The sequence below is a fragment of the Antennarius striatus genome, chromosome 12 (genome assembly GCF_040054535.1).
Source record: "Antennarius striatus isolate MH-2024 chromosome 12, ASM4005453v1, whole genome shotgun sequence".
NCBI lineage: Eukaryota > Metazoa > Chordata > Actinopteri > Lophiiformes > Antennariidae > Antennarius > Antennarius striatus.
In genome coordinates, this window is record NC_090787.1 from 19,057,926 (window position 1) to 19,074,395 (window position 16,470).

A 16,470-nucleotide genomic window follows, 5' to 3' on the forward strand; every position below is an offset into this window, starting at 1 on the left:
GGACGCTTTGTGATTAGAGGCACAACTTCGATTTTTGAGAAAATTGAAGGCTTTGAAGCGCACATTATGGTGCAGAAAATACGGTACCACAAGGAACATGGTTGAATGCCTTTTCCAGATCAACAAAGCACAAATGGACTGGTTGGGCATACTCCCACGAACACTTGAGTACTCGATGGACAGTGTTCTGCGACCGGGACTCGTGACAAATGTTTGCATTAAAGTCACAAGGACTGTTTGTGTATATATATATATATATATATATACACACACACACATATATATATACATATACATATATATATATATACTGTATATATTTATTTATATATTTATATTTTTTTATTTAATTTTAATATACTGTTTTAATCCCCAAAGGGAAATTAAGAATGCACACTCTAGCTAATGATTCAAACGCATGCATACATATATATTTGTGAGTACAGGCCCCTGTATCACACACACACACAAGGGGACCTTTAGGCATGCAGGGGAGGTAGAGTGGCAGGCAGCTCCTTCTTGGTGCGCCTTAAATGAGCAATTTTGTAAAGGGGACGGCACCTTGCTCAAGGGCGCCTCGGCAGTGCTCCAGAGGTGAGCTGACACCTCCCACTGTCAGCTCACCTCCGGGTATTTTTTTGGCCGGGAGCGGGAATCGAACCGCCGATCTTGAAATCATAGGACGACCCGCTCTACCGCCCGCTTTACCACTGAGCCACTGCCACCCCAGGGGCAAATTATATATATATATATATATATATATATATATATATATATATATATATATATATATATATATGTTTAGTGGTACCTCTACTTACAAACTACTCTTCATACGAAATTTTTAAGTTACGAAACGCGTCAACAGGAAAGTATTGCCTCCTGTTACAAATTTCAGGATACGAAAGGTAAAAATACAGCCTGGGCTGCTACTCGTCTGCTTTCAGTAACACCACTGACCCTGTCGATAAGAGCTCTGACTGTGTCCCCTGTTGGCGAGTCTCCAGATAACGGCCACTCCTCCACCCTCAGGATGGGAACGCCGCCACACACAGAGGGCATCTGCCTACTGAAAACATGCACACAGACAGACAAAAAAACACCATCACACACAATATTTACAAGTAGTAGACTTGTACAATAATGACTTCTGTCATTTCATGACCTTAAAATGACTGCCACAGTTACAGCCTCTCAACCTATCAAACATCAGAGAACAACGAGGTTAACCCCATTGGCTGCTGTGTTGTTTGGTAGAAATGTTGGCAGTCAGACCAAAACATGAGTCGCCTCCTCCAGACAAGCACTTCTGACCTCCTAGCATGAATCTGCATTAAATATGCATCTGACATCATCCATCATTTATCTGTTGATTCAGGTGGGGTCACGTAGGATGGCTATGAGTTTGTTGCTCAATTGTACAGAATATTACTCTCTGTTAAAACAAGAAGGTTTTTCAGTTGTGAAAGATCACAAATCTGCTGTAACCCCTGCTTCAGAGGAGGAAGATGTTCTCAGAAACTAAACTAAACCTAAACCTCGTCTGACGCACATTTATATAGCAGCGTAGAGGGAAACGAGAGGCCATCCAGTCCATGGATACAACATTAGCTAAGACCGGATCTCAGTTACTGTGTTATTATGTGATGTTCTACTTGTGATGGCCAGCCACACATGGTAATATCCACACCTCACCACTACTGCATTTTTATTTTGCAGTCACTAGTTTCAATATTAATCATTTCATACACTAGATATTTCAGTTTTAACATTTTGCAGTATTACATCTGGGCATCGAAAGTTCAAATTATGTTTGTATAAACATTTTTTTCTTTTCTTTTGAGTTACCTGGAGATTTATTTTCCTGGTGCAGCAAAGGCGTGGCCAAGGACTGGCCTCAGATAGGCTGCTGCCAGCCTTATTGGACTGTACAACAGCATGCTGTATCATGGGGGGGATCTGGGGATTTACATTGACTTTTGGCCAACTAAAAATACAGTATAGTGGCCATTTAATTCCCCCCTCTGTATTAATTTTTTGTTTGAACTAATTAGTAATTCAAGTTCCTTTGTTTGTTTGGGAGGTCAGTTTTGTTCTGTTATGTCCATTCATTTGCTTCAGTTCTGAGTTCTGTTGGAGTCTGGTTATATTTGGTTGGCCTGTTTTACTACAGGTACTTTTTTTTGTTAGGAATTTCCATTTAACAATGGAAATGACCACTAAATGTATCTGCTTACACAGACATAAATAGCACAACATTTAGTCCATGTCTACCACATAATTTTCTAAACATAGAGGTACAGAGCACGCACAACACCTAGATAACTGATACACGAGAGGCTGAGTCAGGCTGCTGGTGAGAACCTATGGCAAACACCATCAAGATCATGGTCAATGAACATTCTGATGGTGAGTTCATCCTTCAAGGAGAGTCTTACCCAAACACTATAACCATCACGGTAAATGAACAAGGCTCTTCTCCAGAGGTTCGTTGCTGCGTAAGAGCCCAGTGCTGTATCTGCACCAACTTGTAAACTGCTGAATTTCTCCAGTAAGCCTTTCTGGAATAAAATTTGTCTCATCATTGCAGATACATCTCTCAACCGAGCTAAAGAACAGAAGACGGTTTTGTTCAGAGTAAAACCCTAGAACCAGGCGGTATATGACTGCGCACACAAAAGTTAAGTAGAAAGCTTTTCTAAAATTCTGCCAGATAGCCATCCTGAATCTGTGTACATTTTGTTACAAATAGACACCAGTTTAACACAAATAAATATACAGTGCGCCCCCGTTACTTACGGTTAATGCATTCCAGGACCCACACGTGAATAATGAATTCCTTTTCCTACACTCCAATAGACTTTTTAAGGCACTTTTATGTCTCATGGAAGTGCGCTGCATTCAGACACTCACAAAACGCAGTGCACTTCCTGGTGCTGTCAGCATATAGAATACGCATACGGTATCACGTAATTACCTACCAAAACTCCGCAATGAGGCAAAGGCGCAAGTGCTGATGCGCGAATGTGTGAGGGCACACTGTAGTTGAAGTGAAATAAAAGTGAATTGACAGTGTAAAAGAGAAATAGTGCGACCCCACCTTTGGTACAAAAGCAGCATTTTGGCTTTGAAGTCCTGTATGCTACACAATATAGATCTGTCTACAGTAAACAGCTCACAAATTGGGATTTGCGATCCCGCTGTGACAAAAATTCTGCCTCTCACGTAATAAATTTTATCAAACAAAGAATTATTCAGAAGCCCCTAGGCTCCAAGACAATAAAATTAGGCCACATACAATAAGTTAAAAGCTCAAAATCAAGGCTTTAAGTCCAAACTTACGTATAAATTTGTGTTTCTAGCACTTAAAGCACCATCTAGACCAGGGGTCACCAAATGGCGGACCGCGATGGAGGGAAGGTGTTTATCAGTCAAAACATCCTGCATGATGTTTTGTTCAGCTCATCAGAGAGAACAATTGTTCACACACGTATGTGTGGATAAACATAGAAAGCATTAGAGCTGCTTGGATGCGCAGCTGGGGCATTGTGTTGGGGATGAAACCTGCAAACTGCAAACAGACACAGGTTCATATTTTACCTTTTTTAACATGTACTCTGACTCCCACCTGGGTTAAAATCTCCTGTTCTCAGCGTCCACATTCCTCTTAGCCCATTTTTGAGGAGGGGAGTAGCTAAATTCAACCTCTGCTCTGACTGCTGATAAACATCCATTGTCATGACCGCTTCATCAGCTGTTGCGGGTCATGGGAAGCTGGAGCCAATCTCAGCTGTCCCCCAGTGGAGGTGGGGGAAACTCCGGGCCAGTGCACCGTGGAGCCACACAGCCACAGACAACCACACACAAACATTCCTGCAGTCAATTTGGAATCGGTCAATTAATCTGAAGCACATGTTTTTGAAGGTGGGAGGAAGCTGGAGAACCCGGAACCACCTTACTGCACTGCGACAGCGCTACCCACTGCACCACCGTACCTCCCTGCTGATAATACAATGAAACCAAAAGTTCTGCAGTGACTTCTGCTACCGTTGCATTGTGGGGAATGCTTTGGTGCGTGCAAAACACCGGCGGGCCGATGTGGCCTGCGGGCTGGTTCTAATAAATAATTAAAAATCATCTGGTGGGCCATAGATAATTCACCACGGGCCAGTCTAGTGGATTGAGTGGATTGACAGCTTTGAATAACCATGACTTGGATAACTGAGAACCTACGTAGATATATAAAAATAAATTAAAATTAAAAATTACTACAACCGTATTATTATCTGAGGTTCTACTGTATTATTATCTGAGGCACTACTATATTATTATCTGAGGTTCTACTATATTATTATTTGAGGTTTTCCTGTATTGTTAGCTGAGGTTCTACTGTAGTACTATCTGAGGTTCTATTGTATTATTATCTGAAGTACTGTATTATTATCTGGGGTTCTACTGTATTATTATCTGAGGTTCTACTGTAGTATTATCTGAAGTTCTACTGTATTATGAGGTTTTTGAGGTTCTACTGTATTATTATCGGAGGTTCTACTGTATTATTTTCTGAAGTTCTTGAGGTAGTATTGTGTTATTTTTCGGAGGTTCAATTATATTATTATCTGGTGTTCTACTGTATTATTATCTGAGGATCTTGAGGTTCTCCTGTATTATTATTTGAGGTTCTAATGTATTATTACCTGAGGTTCTACTGTTTTATTATGTGAGGTTCTTGAGATTCTCCTGTATTATTATCTGAGGTTCTACTGTAGTATTGTGAGGATCTGGACCGCGTGATGGTTCTGTCCGGACCCCTGACAACTCTATGATAAATTCATGAGAATAGATTTTCTTGGAGCAATTTTTCTGACGGTTGCGGCTACATACAGGGGGCGCTGCTCCTCCAGTTAATACAGTTAATAGTGCCACTCAGTTCAGCCAATCAGATCGTTTGTTTACCCTTCACTGTCAGCGCACCTGGAAGGTTTGCTGCAACTGTGAGTTTACAGTGGAGCACAGAGGAAGGGAGACAGTGAGGACAACATAGCTCGTTTCAAACGAAGGGAGGTTAATGAATAAAACTGCTGGTTAACAATAAGTGGACTGATAAATTTATCTATATTCTTCCATCAGGCAGTTCAAAACCATCATGCCTTAATTAAAAGTGGTAACGTGCAGCGCTACTACGAAAACAAAGCACAGAACTTTTGAGCACAGTTATCCCCTGAAGTCCGAGCTGAGGGTAAAATAACGGAGCAAAATGCGAACAAATGTTCAATAAAGGCATTGTGGATTTTTTGGCAACACAAAAAATCTTTTAGTGATGGCAAAGTTGTGAAAAGTGCCTAAACACTGTTGTTGAGACATTGACAATCAGAAATATTAACGGATAATGTCCTGACACAGAACTGTATTATTATCTAAGGTTCTATTATAACTGGATAACCAGGGCAGCAGTGGCTTAGTGGTCTAAGCGGGCGGTAGAGCAGTCGTCCAATGTTTCAAGATTGGCAGTTCGATTCCCGCTCCCGCCCAAGACAGCAAGCAGAGGTGAGCTGACAGTGGGATGTGTCAGCTTACCTCTGGAGCACTGCCGAGGCGCCCTTGAGCGAGGCGCCCTTGAGCGAGGCGCCCTTGAGCGAGGCGCCGTCCCCCTCACAAGTTGCTCATTTGGGCGCACCACGAAGGAGCTGCCCGCCACTCTACCTCCTTTGCACGCTTACTGGCCCCCTGTGTGTGTGTTTGTGTGTTCAGGGCCTGTACACACATATGTATGCATGGAAAAATCAAAAACTAACTGGAGTGTGCCACTAATTTCCCTGCGGGGATCATAATCAGTATATATATATAGATATATACTCTATATCTATATATATATACACACACACAGTACAGACCAAAAGTTTGGACACGCCTTCTCATTCAAAGAGTTTTCTTTATTTTCATGACTGGAAATTATAGATTCACACTGAAGGCATCAAAACTATGAATTAACACATGTGGAACTATATACTTAACAGAAAAAGTGTGAAACAACAGAAAATATGTCTTATATTTTAGGTTCTTCAAAGTAGCCACCTTTTGCTCTGATTACTGCTTCGCACACTCTTGGCATTCTCTTGATGAACTTCAAGAGGTAGTCCCCGGAAATGGTCTTCCAACAGTCCTGAAGGGGTTCCCAGAGATGCTTAGCATTTGTTGGCCCCTTTGCCTTCACTCTGCAGTCCAGCTCACCCCAAACCATCTCGATTGGGTTCAGGTCTGGTGACTGTGGAGGCCAGGTCATCTGGCGCAGCACCCCATCACTCTCCTTCTTGGTCAAATAGCCCTTACACAACCTGGAGGTGTGTTTGGGGTCATTGTCCTGTTGAAAAATAAATGATGGTCCAACTAAATGCAAACCGGATGGAATAGCATGCCACTGTAAGATGCTGTGGTAGCCATGCTGGTTCAGTATGCCCTCCGTTTTGAACAAATACCCAACAGTGTCACCAGTAAGCACCCCCACACCATCACACCATGCTTCACGGTGGGAACCAGGCATGTAGAGTCCATCCGTTCACCTTTTCTGCGTCGCACAAAGACACGGTGGTTGGACCCAAAGATCTCAAATTTGGACTCATCAGACCAAACCAGATTTCCACCGGTCTAATGTCCATTCCTTGTGTTCTTTATCCCAAACAAGGATCTTCTGCTTGTTGCCTGTCCTTAGCAGTGGTTTCCTAGCAGCTATTCTACCATGAAGGCCTGATTCACACAGTCTCCTCTTAACAGTTGTTCTAGAGATGTGTCTGCTGCTAGAACTCTGTGTGGCATTGACCTGGTCTCTAATCTGAGCTGCTGTTAACCTGCGATTTCTGAGGCTGGTGACTCGGGTGAACTTATCCTCCGCAGCAGAGGTGACTCTTGGTCTTCCTTTCCTGGGGCAGTCCTCACGTGAGCCACTTTCTTGGAAGCACCTGACGGTTTTTGCGACTGCACTTGGGGACACTTTCAAAGTTTTCCCAATTTTTCAGACTGACTGACCTTCATTTCTTAAGTGATGATGGCCACTCGTTTTTCTTTACTTAGCTGCTTTTTTCTTGCCATAATACATATTCTAACAGATTATTCAGTAGGACTATCAGCCATGTATCCACCTGAATTCTGCACTGGTCCAAACCCCATTTATAAGGCAAGAAATCCCACTTATTACACCTGACAGGGCACACCTGTGAAGTGGAAACAATTTCAGGTGACTACCTCTTGAAGCTCATCAAGAGAAAGCAGAGTGTGTGCAAAGCAGTAAGCAGAGCAAAAGGTGGCTACTTAGAAGAAACTAGAATATAAGGTGTATTTTCAGTTGTTTTACACTTTTTTGTTAAGTACATATTTCCACCTGTGTTAATTCATAGTTTTGATGCCTTCAGTGTGAATCTACAATGTAAATAGTCATGAAAAGAAAGGAAACTCATTGAATGGGAAGGTGTGTCCAAACTTTTAGTCTGTACTGTATATATATACACAGTATATATACATACAGTATATACATACAGTATATATATACATATATATACACACACATATATATACATATACTGTATATACACATACACACACACACATATATATACATGTTATATATATATACACATATACACACACACACACACATATATATATATATATATATATATATATATATATATATATATATATATAAATGCTCTTGCGTTTTTCCTGTATTACTATCTCAGGTTCTATTGTATTATTATCTGAAGTCCTACTGTAATATTATCCGAGGTTCTACTATATTATCCAAAGCTGTTTAGATCAATCCACTGGACTTTAAGAAAGTTCTTGAAGGCGTTTTTTCTCTCATCCAAGAGACTTCTTCAGTTCAGAACTGACCATGACCTGAATAACCGTGACCTGGATAACTGAGAACCTACACAGACGTTTTACTATATTATTATCTGATATTCGACTGCATTATCATCTGATGTCTTACTGTAGTATTATCTGAGGTTCTTCTGTATTATTATTGGAGGTTCTACTGTATTATTATCTGAGGTACTACTGTATAAATATCATTGGTATATAATAATCTGAGGTTCTACTCTATTATTATCTGAGGTTCTACTGTATTAATATCTGAGGTTCTACTGTATTATTATCTGAGGTTCTACTGTATTAATATCTGAGGTTCTACAGTATTATTATTTGGGGTTCGACTGTATCATTAGGTTCTCCTGCATTATTAACCAAGGTTCTTGAGGTTCTACTATATTATTATCTGAGGTTCTGCTGCAGTATTTTTTTGTCATTCATCGATTAAACAATACGGTTATCCTGTTCTCAAGGTCACTGTGACCTGTGCATTCTAGTCCCACAGTGATGAAGGCTACTGGTTGAACTGTAATATGTGAGGTTCTTGAGTTTCTCCTGTATTTTTATCTGAGGTTCTACTGTATTGCTATGAGAGGTCCTACAGCAATATTATCAGAGGTTCTACTGTATTATGAACAAAGTTCAGATCAATGCACCTGGGTCTGGGTCGGGCCAGGATGGCCCGGTACAGGAGGCAAAAGGGCAGCGACCGGGTTCGGCCCACAGACAGGATGATGGGGTGCAGGGCGGACAGGACATAGCCTTGAGTGTAGTAGGGCTGCAGGGCCTTGGGCAGCTCCGACAGTGAGGACACATACTGCACCGTAGGACGACTACCTGTAGGACAGAGAGAAGACCGGTGAGCGGAACGTCAGATCAGAAGAGACAGCCAGCCCTCAGGCCCTTCAGCTGTGGAACACGGGCATCGCTGCGGAGGGGAGAGGAACAGCAGGAACGACTCCTGGACTGCATGCGTTCTTAGAAAATGATTCATCGATAAAAATGTGGGTCAGAAGTTGTAGCTCTAAAAGGTTCTGGCTCTTGTGATGGCTTCTGAACAATAGGATAGCAAACAAGTTTAGCAGTGCAGCTAATCAGCAGCGTGGACGTCACACACCCGTCTTTGTGCTAAACCGGGTGTCTCTGCTCTTGGTGTGGTTGTCAGAGTGACCATGTGAGTCACTTTCTGTCCCCAAGACAATGGTTCTGAGGAGACCTCATCTCAGACATCGCAGAAACTAGATCCTGATTTAGACGGTCAGTCATGCTTCATTCACTGATGGTTACGTGTTGTTCCAGGAAACACGTAACCAGTTTTGAAGAAAACAAAAACATCGTTTTACTCCACTTTACGTCTGCCCACCACAAATACTGCAATCCCACAATCACTAGTAAACCGTTAAAGCACAGAATGTCATGTTAGTTAACAATAAATCAGAATAAAAACATAGAACATATTAGATTCATATTAACCAAATATTAAAATAAATTCATGAATAAAGTTCAGAACAGAACTGGGAATGGTTATCTACAGTTTAGTCTGAAGACAAGTTCATTCAATTAACGTCACATCTCCTGGAACCAGTTAACGACTAGGGAGGTGTGTGTGCGTGTGTGTGTGCGTGTGTGTCTGTGTGACACGCAGCAATCCTCAATGGAACCCCCCTCACCATCTAACTCCTAGAGATCAGCTGACCTCTCCAGTCATGGGCTGTCTGCCTTTCTTAGGCCCTGTTCTCACATAGCCGGATCTTTTTGAAAACGCATCTTTTTTCACTCCACACGACATTGTTTTAAATAAAAACTCCGTCCACATGTAACTGCATAAATGCATTTGTCAACACGTTTATAAGCAGAACAACTACGTAACAACCCCGTTAACGACAGAAGAGAAGACCAGGACATGTGGAAATTCACGCCTTTCCTCCTCAAGGACAACCTCCATCACAGAGTTCTCCCACCAGCCAGCAGTGTGACCCAAAATAGACGACTTTTGTCTGTGCTAAATGTGCAGCAGCAGCAGCACTTGGGCTTGAAACAACAAGATGTCTAAAAAGACTGAACGATTTTTTCCGTCAACACGGTTTTAAAGACGTCCACCCTGTATGTGTGAACACGGGTCACACACACGAGGTCAGGGCAGTTTTCATCGCAGGGAGACAGAAAAATCTCCGGTTACAGCATCCACACGACAACACATATACATACACAGCGTTTTCAAAAAACTTCACTTCAGCCGGCATTTTCAAAAACCTACTGTACGTTTTCAGTATATATGTGTTGCCATGTGTACGAAAGGCCCAACCGGAGGAAAAAAGATGCGTTTTCAAAAAGATCCGGCGGCTACGTGTGGATGGGGCTTTATGGGACGGCCCCTCCAGAGGCTCAATGAGACCCCTAAAAAAAAGGGGGGGGGGGCGGGCCAACATGACCAGCATTCCTGAGCCTAAAACCTCTGACACCTCTAGTGAATTTAAATTCACCACAATGGAGATTCTTCACTGGGCTGTTAGGACACATAGTCTGGAGGACCAGAGTCTGGGGGCCCACACTGAAAACACTGAATCTGGGGAGTGGGAGGGAGGAGGACGGGGAGGGAGGAGAAGTAGGAAGAAGAGGAGGTGGAGGGAGGAGGAAGGAGGAAGAGGGGGAGAAGGGAGGGAGGAGGAGCGTCTCCAGGCTAACGGTGACAGGATGAGTTTTATGAGCCATGTGTCAATGAGAGCTGGAGGTGTGAACAGCACCAACCAAAAAGCACAGGAAACAACAGAAGTAGACAAACGTCTGCATTTATTCTAAGCCTCGACCTCATAACCTTCAACCTGTAGGCAGGTCTAACTAGTTATCTCTCTATTCCTTACTTCATTCACTTTCTTGAAGACATGACAATCAGTAAACATCGGGTCTGCAACCGCTCATCTAAATCTGGGTCGTGGTTTACGCTGGAGCCAATCTCAGCTGACTACACCCTAGACAAGTCACCAATTTATCGCAGGACCATAGAGAAGACAACCAGACCTACTGAATCGATGGATTGTTTCTTCCTGATGACACGGCCAAGTTCCAATCATCTTCACACATGGACTGGCCACCAAAGTCCAGACGTGAAAAACAATGAGAACTTTTGGATGTGCTGGAGAAGGCTTTGCCCAGCGTTCAGGTCCCACCATCATCAACACAAAATCACAATGAATAAATAAGGCATCACTAGATGGAAAAAAAACTTGCAGTAGCTGATCGACACAATGTCGCAGGGAACGCATGACGTAATCACAGCTAAGATGAATGCAGCAAAGTACAGAGATATCCTGAAAAAAAACCTCTTCCAGAGTGCTCAGGACCTCAGCCTGGGCCGAAGGTTCACTTTCCAAGAAGACAATGACCCTAAGCACACAGCTAAAAAAACAAAGGAGTGGCTTCTGAACAACTCTGTGACCATTCTTGACTGGCCCAGACAGATCCCCTGACCTAAACCCAATTGAGCATCTCTGGAGAGACCTGAAAATGGTTGTCCACCAACATTCAGCATCCAACCTGATGGAACTGGAGAGGATCCCCAATACAGGTGTGAAAAATTTGTTGCATCATTCACAAGAAGACTCATGGCTGTACTGGATCAAAACGGTGCTTCTACTCAATGCTGAGCAAAGGGTCTGAATACTTAAGACCATGTGATATTTCAGTTTTTCTTTTTTAATAAATTTGTAAAACTTTCTACATTTCTGTTTTTTTTTTCTGTCAAGATGGGGTGCTGACTGTACATTAATGAAAAATAAAATGAACTATTTTGATTTTAGCAAATGGCTGCAATGAAACAAAGGGTGAAAAATTTAAAGGTGTCTGAATACTTTCCGTACCAACCGTATGTGTGAAGTTAACCTCGTGGCAGCTCACCTACTGGCATGTAACCTACGTGTGAAGCTAACCTGCTGGCAGCTAACCTACTGGCAGCTAACCTATGTGTGAAGCTAACCTACGTGTGAAGCTAACCTGCTGGCAGCTAACCTGCATGTGAAGCTAACCTACTGGCAGCTTGTGTTATTGCTGCTGAGACCGTCAGTGTGGTACAGTGTCCAGCAGAGGACAGACGGACACCCTTCAAAGCTCCTCTAAACACAGTGATGATCTGAGCCGCTTTCACCGGGGATAATCCACTACCAGCCATTAGACTGACAGATTAGACAGATTATAGATAATGGCACTCATCTCTGGAACAGTAGCACAAAAACATGAGAGGCACACTTTAACCAGAACCAGATAATGAGGGGATTTGTTTAGCTGAATTTCCTTCATTCCTTCAATCAGTAAAATCTACGAATTATCACAGGTGAACTCATCTCCATCCCTGAACGTCTGTATCCTCCAGTGATTCATCCAGTCCTCACTTCATCCTAAATATTTGATTACATCACCGTCATACAAGACAGGGCCCAGGACTCTGGATCAGGGTTTGGTTGTGTTCACAGCAGCACGTTACTGACTCACACCGAGTGAGTTCAGGTTCAAGAGCAGATGAGGACCGAACAAGAACACAAGAACAGTCCAACATTCACTAATGCTCCAGCAGCCTGTAGGCTTCACTAACGCTCCAGCAGCCTGTAGGCTTCACTAACGCTCCAGCATCATGTAGGCTTCACTAACGCTTCAGCATCATGTAGGCTTCACTAATGGCTCCAGCATCATGTAGGCTTCACTAACGCTCCAGCATCACGTAGGCTTCACTAACGCTTCAGCATCATGTAGGCTTCACTAACGCTCCTGCATCATGTAGGCTGGCTTCCCTAATGCTCAAGCAGCATGTAGGCTGGCTTCACTAATGCTCCAGCAGCATGTAGGCTGGCTTCAATAACGCTCCAGCATCATGTAGGCTTCACTAACGCTTCAGCATCATGTAGGCTTCACTAACGCTCCTGCATCATGTAGGCTGGCTTCCCTAATGCTCAAGCAGCATGTAGGCTGGCTTCACTAATGCTCCAGCAGCATGTAGGCTGGCTTCACTAACGCTCCAGCAGCATGTAGGCTGGCTTCAATGTGTGCATGAGGATCTTCTTCCAAATCCTGTAATATAAAAGCAGCACTTTTTAAAACACAGTAATCCCTCGTTTGTTCGCATTTCAAGATGCATGGCTTCACTACATCTGTCTGTGTCGGTTCTCAGTCATCCAGGTCATGGTTATCCAAAAGCTGTTTAAGTCAATTCACTGGACGTTAAGAAAGTTTTGAAGACGTTTCGTCTCTCATCCAAGAGACTTCTTCAGTGGACAACTGAAGTCTCTTGGATGAGAGAAGAAACGTCTTCAAAACTTTCTTAACGTCCAGTGGATTGACTTAAACAGCTTTTGGACTTAACTACATCGCGGATTTTTAGTAGGTAGTCACGTGATACCATACGCGCATGGTATGGGCTGACAGCATCCGTGTGTGTACTGCATTCCAAGACTCATGGAACGCAGCACACTTCCAGGTGTTAAAGAAACACTTTTCTTTAATACAAAAGTGTTTTAAAGCGTGGGGAAAGGTAATACAGATTTAAGGTGGTTTGATATCAGTGTGGGGAGGGTTCATATATGTTTCAATTACCGTAAGTAATAAAATAATGTATTCCAGGGTGGTCCTGGAATACATTATCTACGAGTAACGAGGGACTACTGTACAAAGAAAAACGTTTGTGTTTTTAGCAAGTGTTCTGTCAGCATTGCAAACAGGCCAGTCCGATAAAAGCATTCAGCTCCGCCTGATGTCCATTTAATGTCATTTCAGTTCATGTTTTATTCTTGCACGCCACGCCCTTTCAGCGGTGGGTCGAGGCCCTCAGTCTGGGAGCCAGTGAGGCAGACAGGCTCGGAGCAAAGAGAGACCTTTTCAACCTACTAACAGGCTGCTGGGCTGAGCTTTAAGGACCCCAACGAGCATTTAACAGATCAATACTGATAAAGCTTTGCAGGCCACGCAATCCCATGTCCACCTTCCAGCCGTGCTGCCTTAGGCTCCAGCCCCATTCAGCCTCTACCCAGGAAAACCAGGCCAAGCTGTAGGGCAATTCAGCATAGACAGAGGATGGCATGTGTGTGTGTGTGTGTGTGTGTGTGTGTGTGTGTATGTGTATGTGTGACAGAGGATCTTTGCATGTGTCCCAGAAACACAAGCCCAGGCCAGAGAAGGCTGTGTTGTGATGGTGAAGACTCTTGTCATGGAAATCCAGATCTGTTTTTGCCTGTTTGATGTAAATTAATGTAAACAATGGGAAAACAACTTGTGGACAAAGATGGAAGTACGGCGTCCGGGGTGCTCAGTGGATCTGAGTACAGTGTTTCTTAGCCTGTCTGGGAACAGAACCCATGATTCCCTGTAGATGGTTAGCTACTGTCACGGCAAGAGTCGGCCGGTGCCTGATAGGAAAAACTTCTGTCGTTCATACAGGGGGCAGTCCCTGATGTACTCTGAAACAGTGACTGGAGACAAGAACCAATCATTTGTGACTTGTTCAGTGTAAACAAAGTCAGCGAAGAGGCGAGACTTAACTGAATCACATGATCTGTGTGCAAATTAGGCTAGAGATAACATTTGAATATATTGCCTGATTAATGGATTTAATGGGCAAAAATGAACTAGTTTAAGTTAATCAACTCAGCCAGTCTAAGTCAGACGAAGGCCTCACAGGTGTTGAGATCCTTAAGGATCTAAGTTCTCACTGTATGGTTCGGTTCGTTCAAACTGAACGAACTGAACTACTTCGTAACTTTAGGAAATGGAGTGAAGAGACATCAATGGATAGCGTAGAACTAACGAAGGACCATTTTCATCATGTTGATCATTTTCTGAATGAATGATTGGATTTTAAAATGTAAAGCCTGTTCTGATTTTTAACTGAACACTTGACACTTTCTTAGTGGATGAATTAAAAACATTGAACAATTATTAAATAGTTTTATGTCAAATGATTAAATTTAGGAACCGTTTCCATGTCTCAAATTTTGCATTAATTCTTATGTTTGAAGACATAAAACATGAACAATCCCGTGCCATATTTTGATGGGTGAGTAAAAAACTAAGATCTTTTTGTGAGCGGTCAATCAACCAATCATTTCAGTACGTGGACAATAACGATTAGCCCTCGATAACGAGCCGCTACCTTCCAGGCTGAAGTCCAGCAGCACGTACTCGAACACCGTGTCCGTTTTGGTCTCCACTTGCGGTCTCTTCAACGTGGAGTAAATCTTCCCGGGGCTGCTGTCCTCTGGGTCTTCCAGTTTCCTCAACCCGCAACCCATGGCCTCCAGTCCAGGGACAGCCGCTCCGTCAGCTGAGATCACTAGAGGGGACCGAGCAACTGGCCGCGCAACGACAGATGGAGCTTCTTCAGTGGCCTCAACTCTAACGGGACCGCTCCATCCTCCCACCGGCTTCCAGTTAGTCCTCTTAGACGAGTAACGGCACAGAAAAGATTACAGAACAACCAAAGCAGCAAACATCGAGAAGAACAGCGTGAAGGATCGATCAGCGGCCGCTTTTCGCAGGGAAGTGTCCCGCTGGTGTGACTACAGGTCGGGCGCATGGAGAGGAGGAGCTCCCCTGGAAAAAACTTTTCCCGACAGTCAAGCTATTGAGGACGAGCCGACTTCCTCCAAACTTCAAAATAAGACACCGACGTCAACTTCCTCCAAACTTCAAAATAAGATACTGACGTCAACTCCTTCCGAACCTCAAAATATGATGCTGACGTCAACTCCCTTCCAACTTCCAAATAGGATACCAACGTCAACTTTCCCCGTCCTCCAATGTCAACCAGTTTAGTGGTTTATTCACTCACTGAACAGGTTTAGTGGTTTATTCACTCACTGAACAGGTTTAGTGGTTTATTCACTCACTGAACCAGTTTAGTGGTTCACTCACCAGCTGAAACAGTAAAGTGGTTCATTTACCAACCGAACCAGTCAAGTAGTTTCATTCATATATTTGAATAAGCTCACTTGAAAAAGTCTCACGCTATCATACATACGTACACTGTATATATACTGTGTATATATACTGTATATTTATATATAATGTAGCCGCAAGAGGACACAAGCCAGTGTGTTACTGTGCCGGTCCCAAGCCCAGATAAATACAGAGGGTTGTATCAGGAAGGGCATCCGGCGTAAAACTTTCGTCAAATCAAAGATGCGAATCAAACCTATGACTTCCATACCAGATCGGTCGAGGCCCAGGTTAACAACGACCGCCATCGGCGCTGTTGACCCACAGGGCATCGGTGGAAATTGGACCACTGTTGGTCGAAGAAGGAGAGGAGGAAAGTGTATTCGCACGAAGAGAGAGAAGAGGAGCGCCAAGAGTATAGGACTGAGGGTAGGGACGTTGAATATTGGAACTATGACAGGAAAAGGTAGAGAGTTGGTTGACATGATGCAGAGGAGGAAGGTAGACATACTGTGTGTCCAGGAGACCAGGTGGAAAGGTAGGAAGGCTAGAATTTTAGGAGCAGGGTTCAAGTTGTTCTATCATGGTGTAGATAGGAAGAGAAATGGAGTAGGAGTTATCTTGAAGGAGGAGTTTGTTAGGAATGTCCTGGAGGTAAAAAGAGTGTCGGATAGAGTGATGAGTCTA

The 16,470-nt window shown here is 43.3% G+C and overlaps 1 protein-coding gene across 2 annotated transcripts in view; it reads right to left on the minus strand.

Annotated features, from left to right (window-relative positions):
* rftn2 (raftlin family member 2) overlaps positions 1-15,425 on the minus strand; it is a 35,892-nt gene extending 20,467 nt beyond the window's left edge. Inside the window, exons 1-3 of one of the 2 annotated variants that reach the window (XM_068330148.1) lie at positions 14,999-15,425; positions 8,523-8,703; positions 961-1,066 (exon numbers count right to left, since the gene is read on the minus strand). In XM_068330148.1, the coding sequence (XP_068186249.1) occupies positions 961-1,066; positions 8,523-8,703; positions 14,999-15,137 (426 nt within the window). In that variant the 5' untranslated portion in view covers positions 15,138-15,425. Of the gene's footprint in view, positions 1-960; positions 1,070-8,522; positions 8,704-14,998 lie in introns of both variants that reach the window. The other variant, XM_068330147.1, reaches the window with a different exon arrangement.
* Between the last annotated feature and the right edge of the window lie 1,045 nt (positions 15,426-16,470).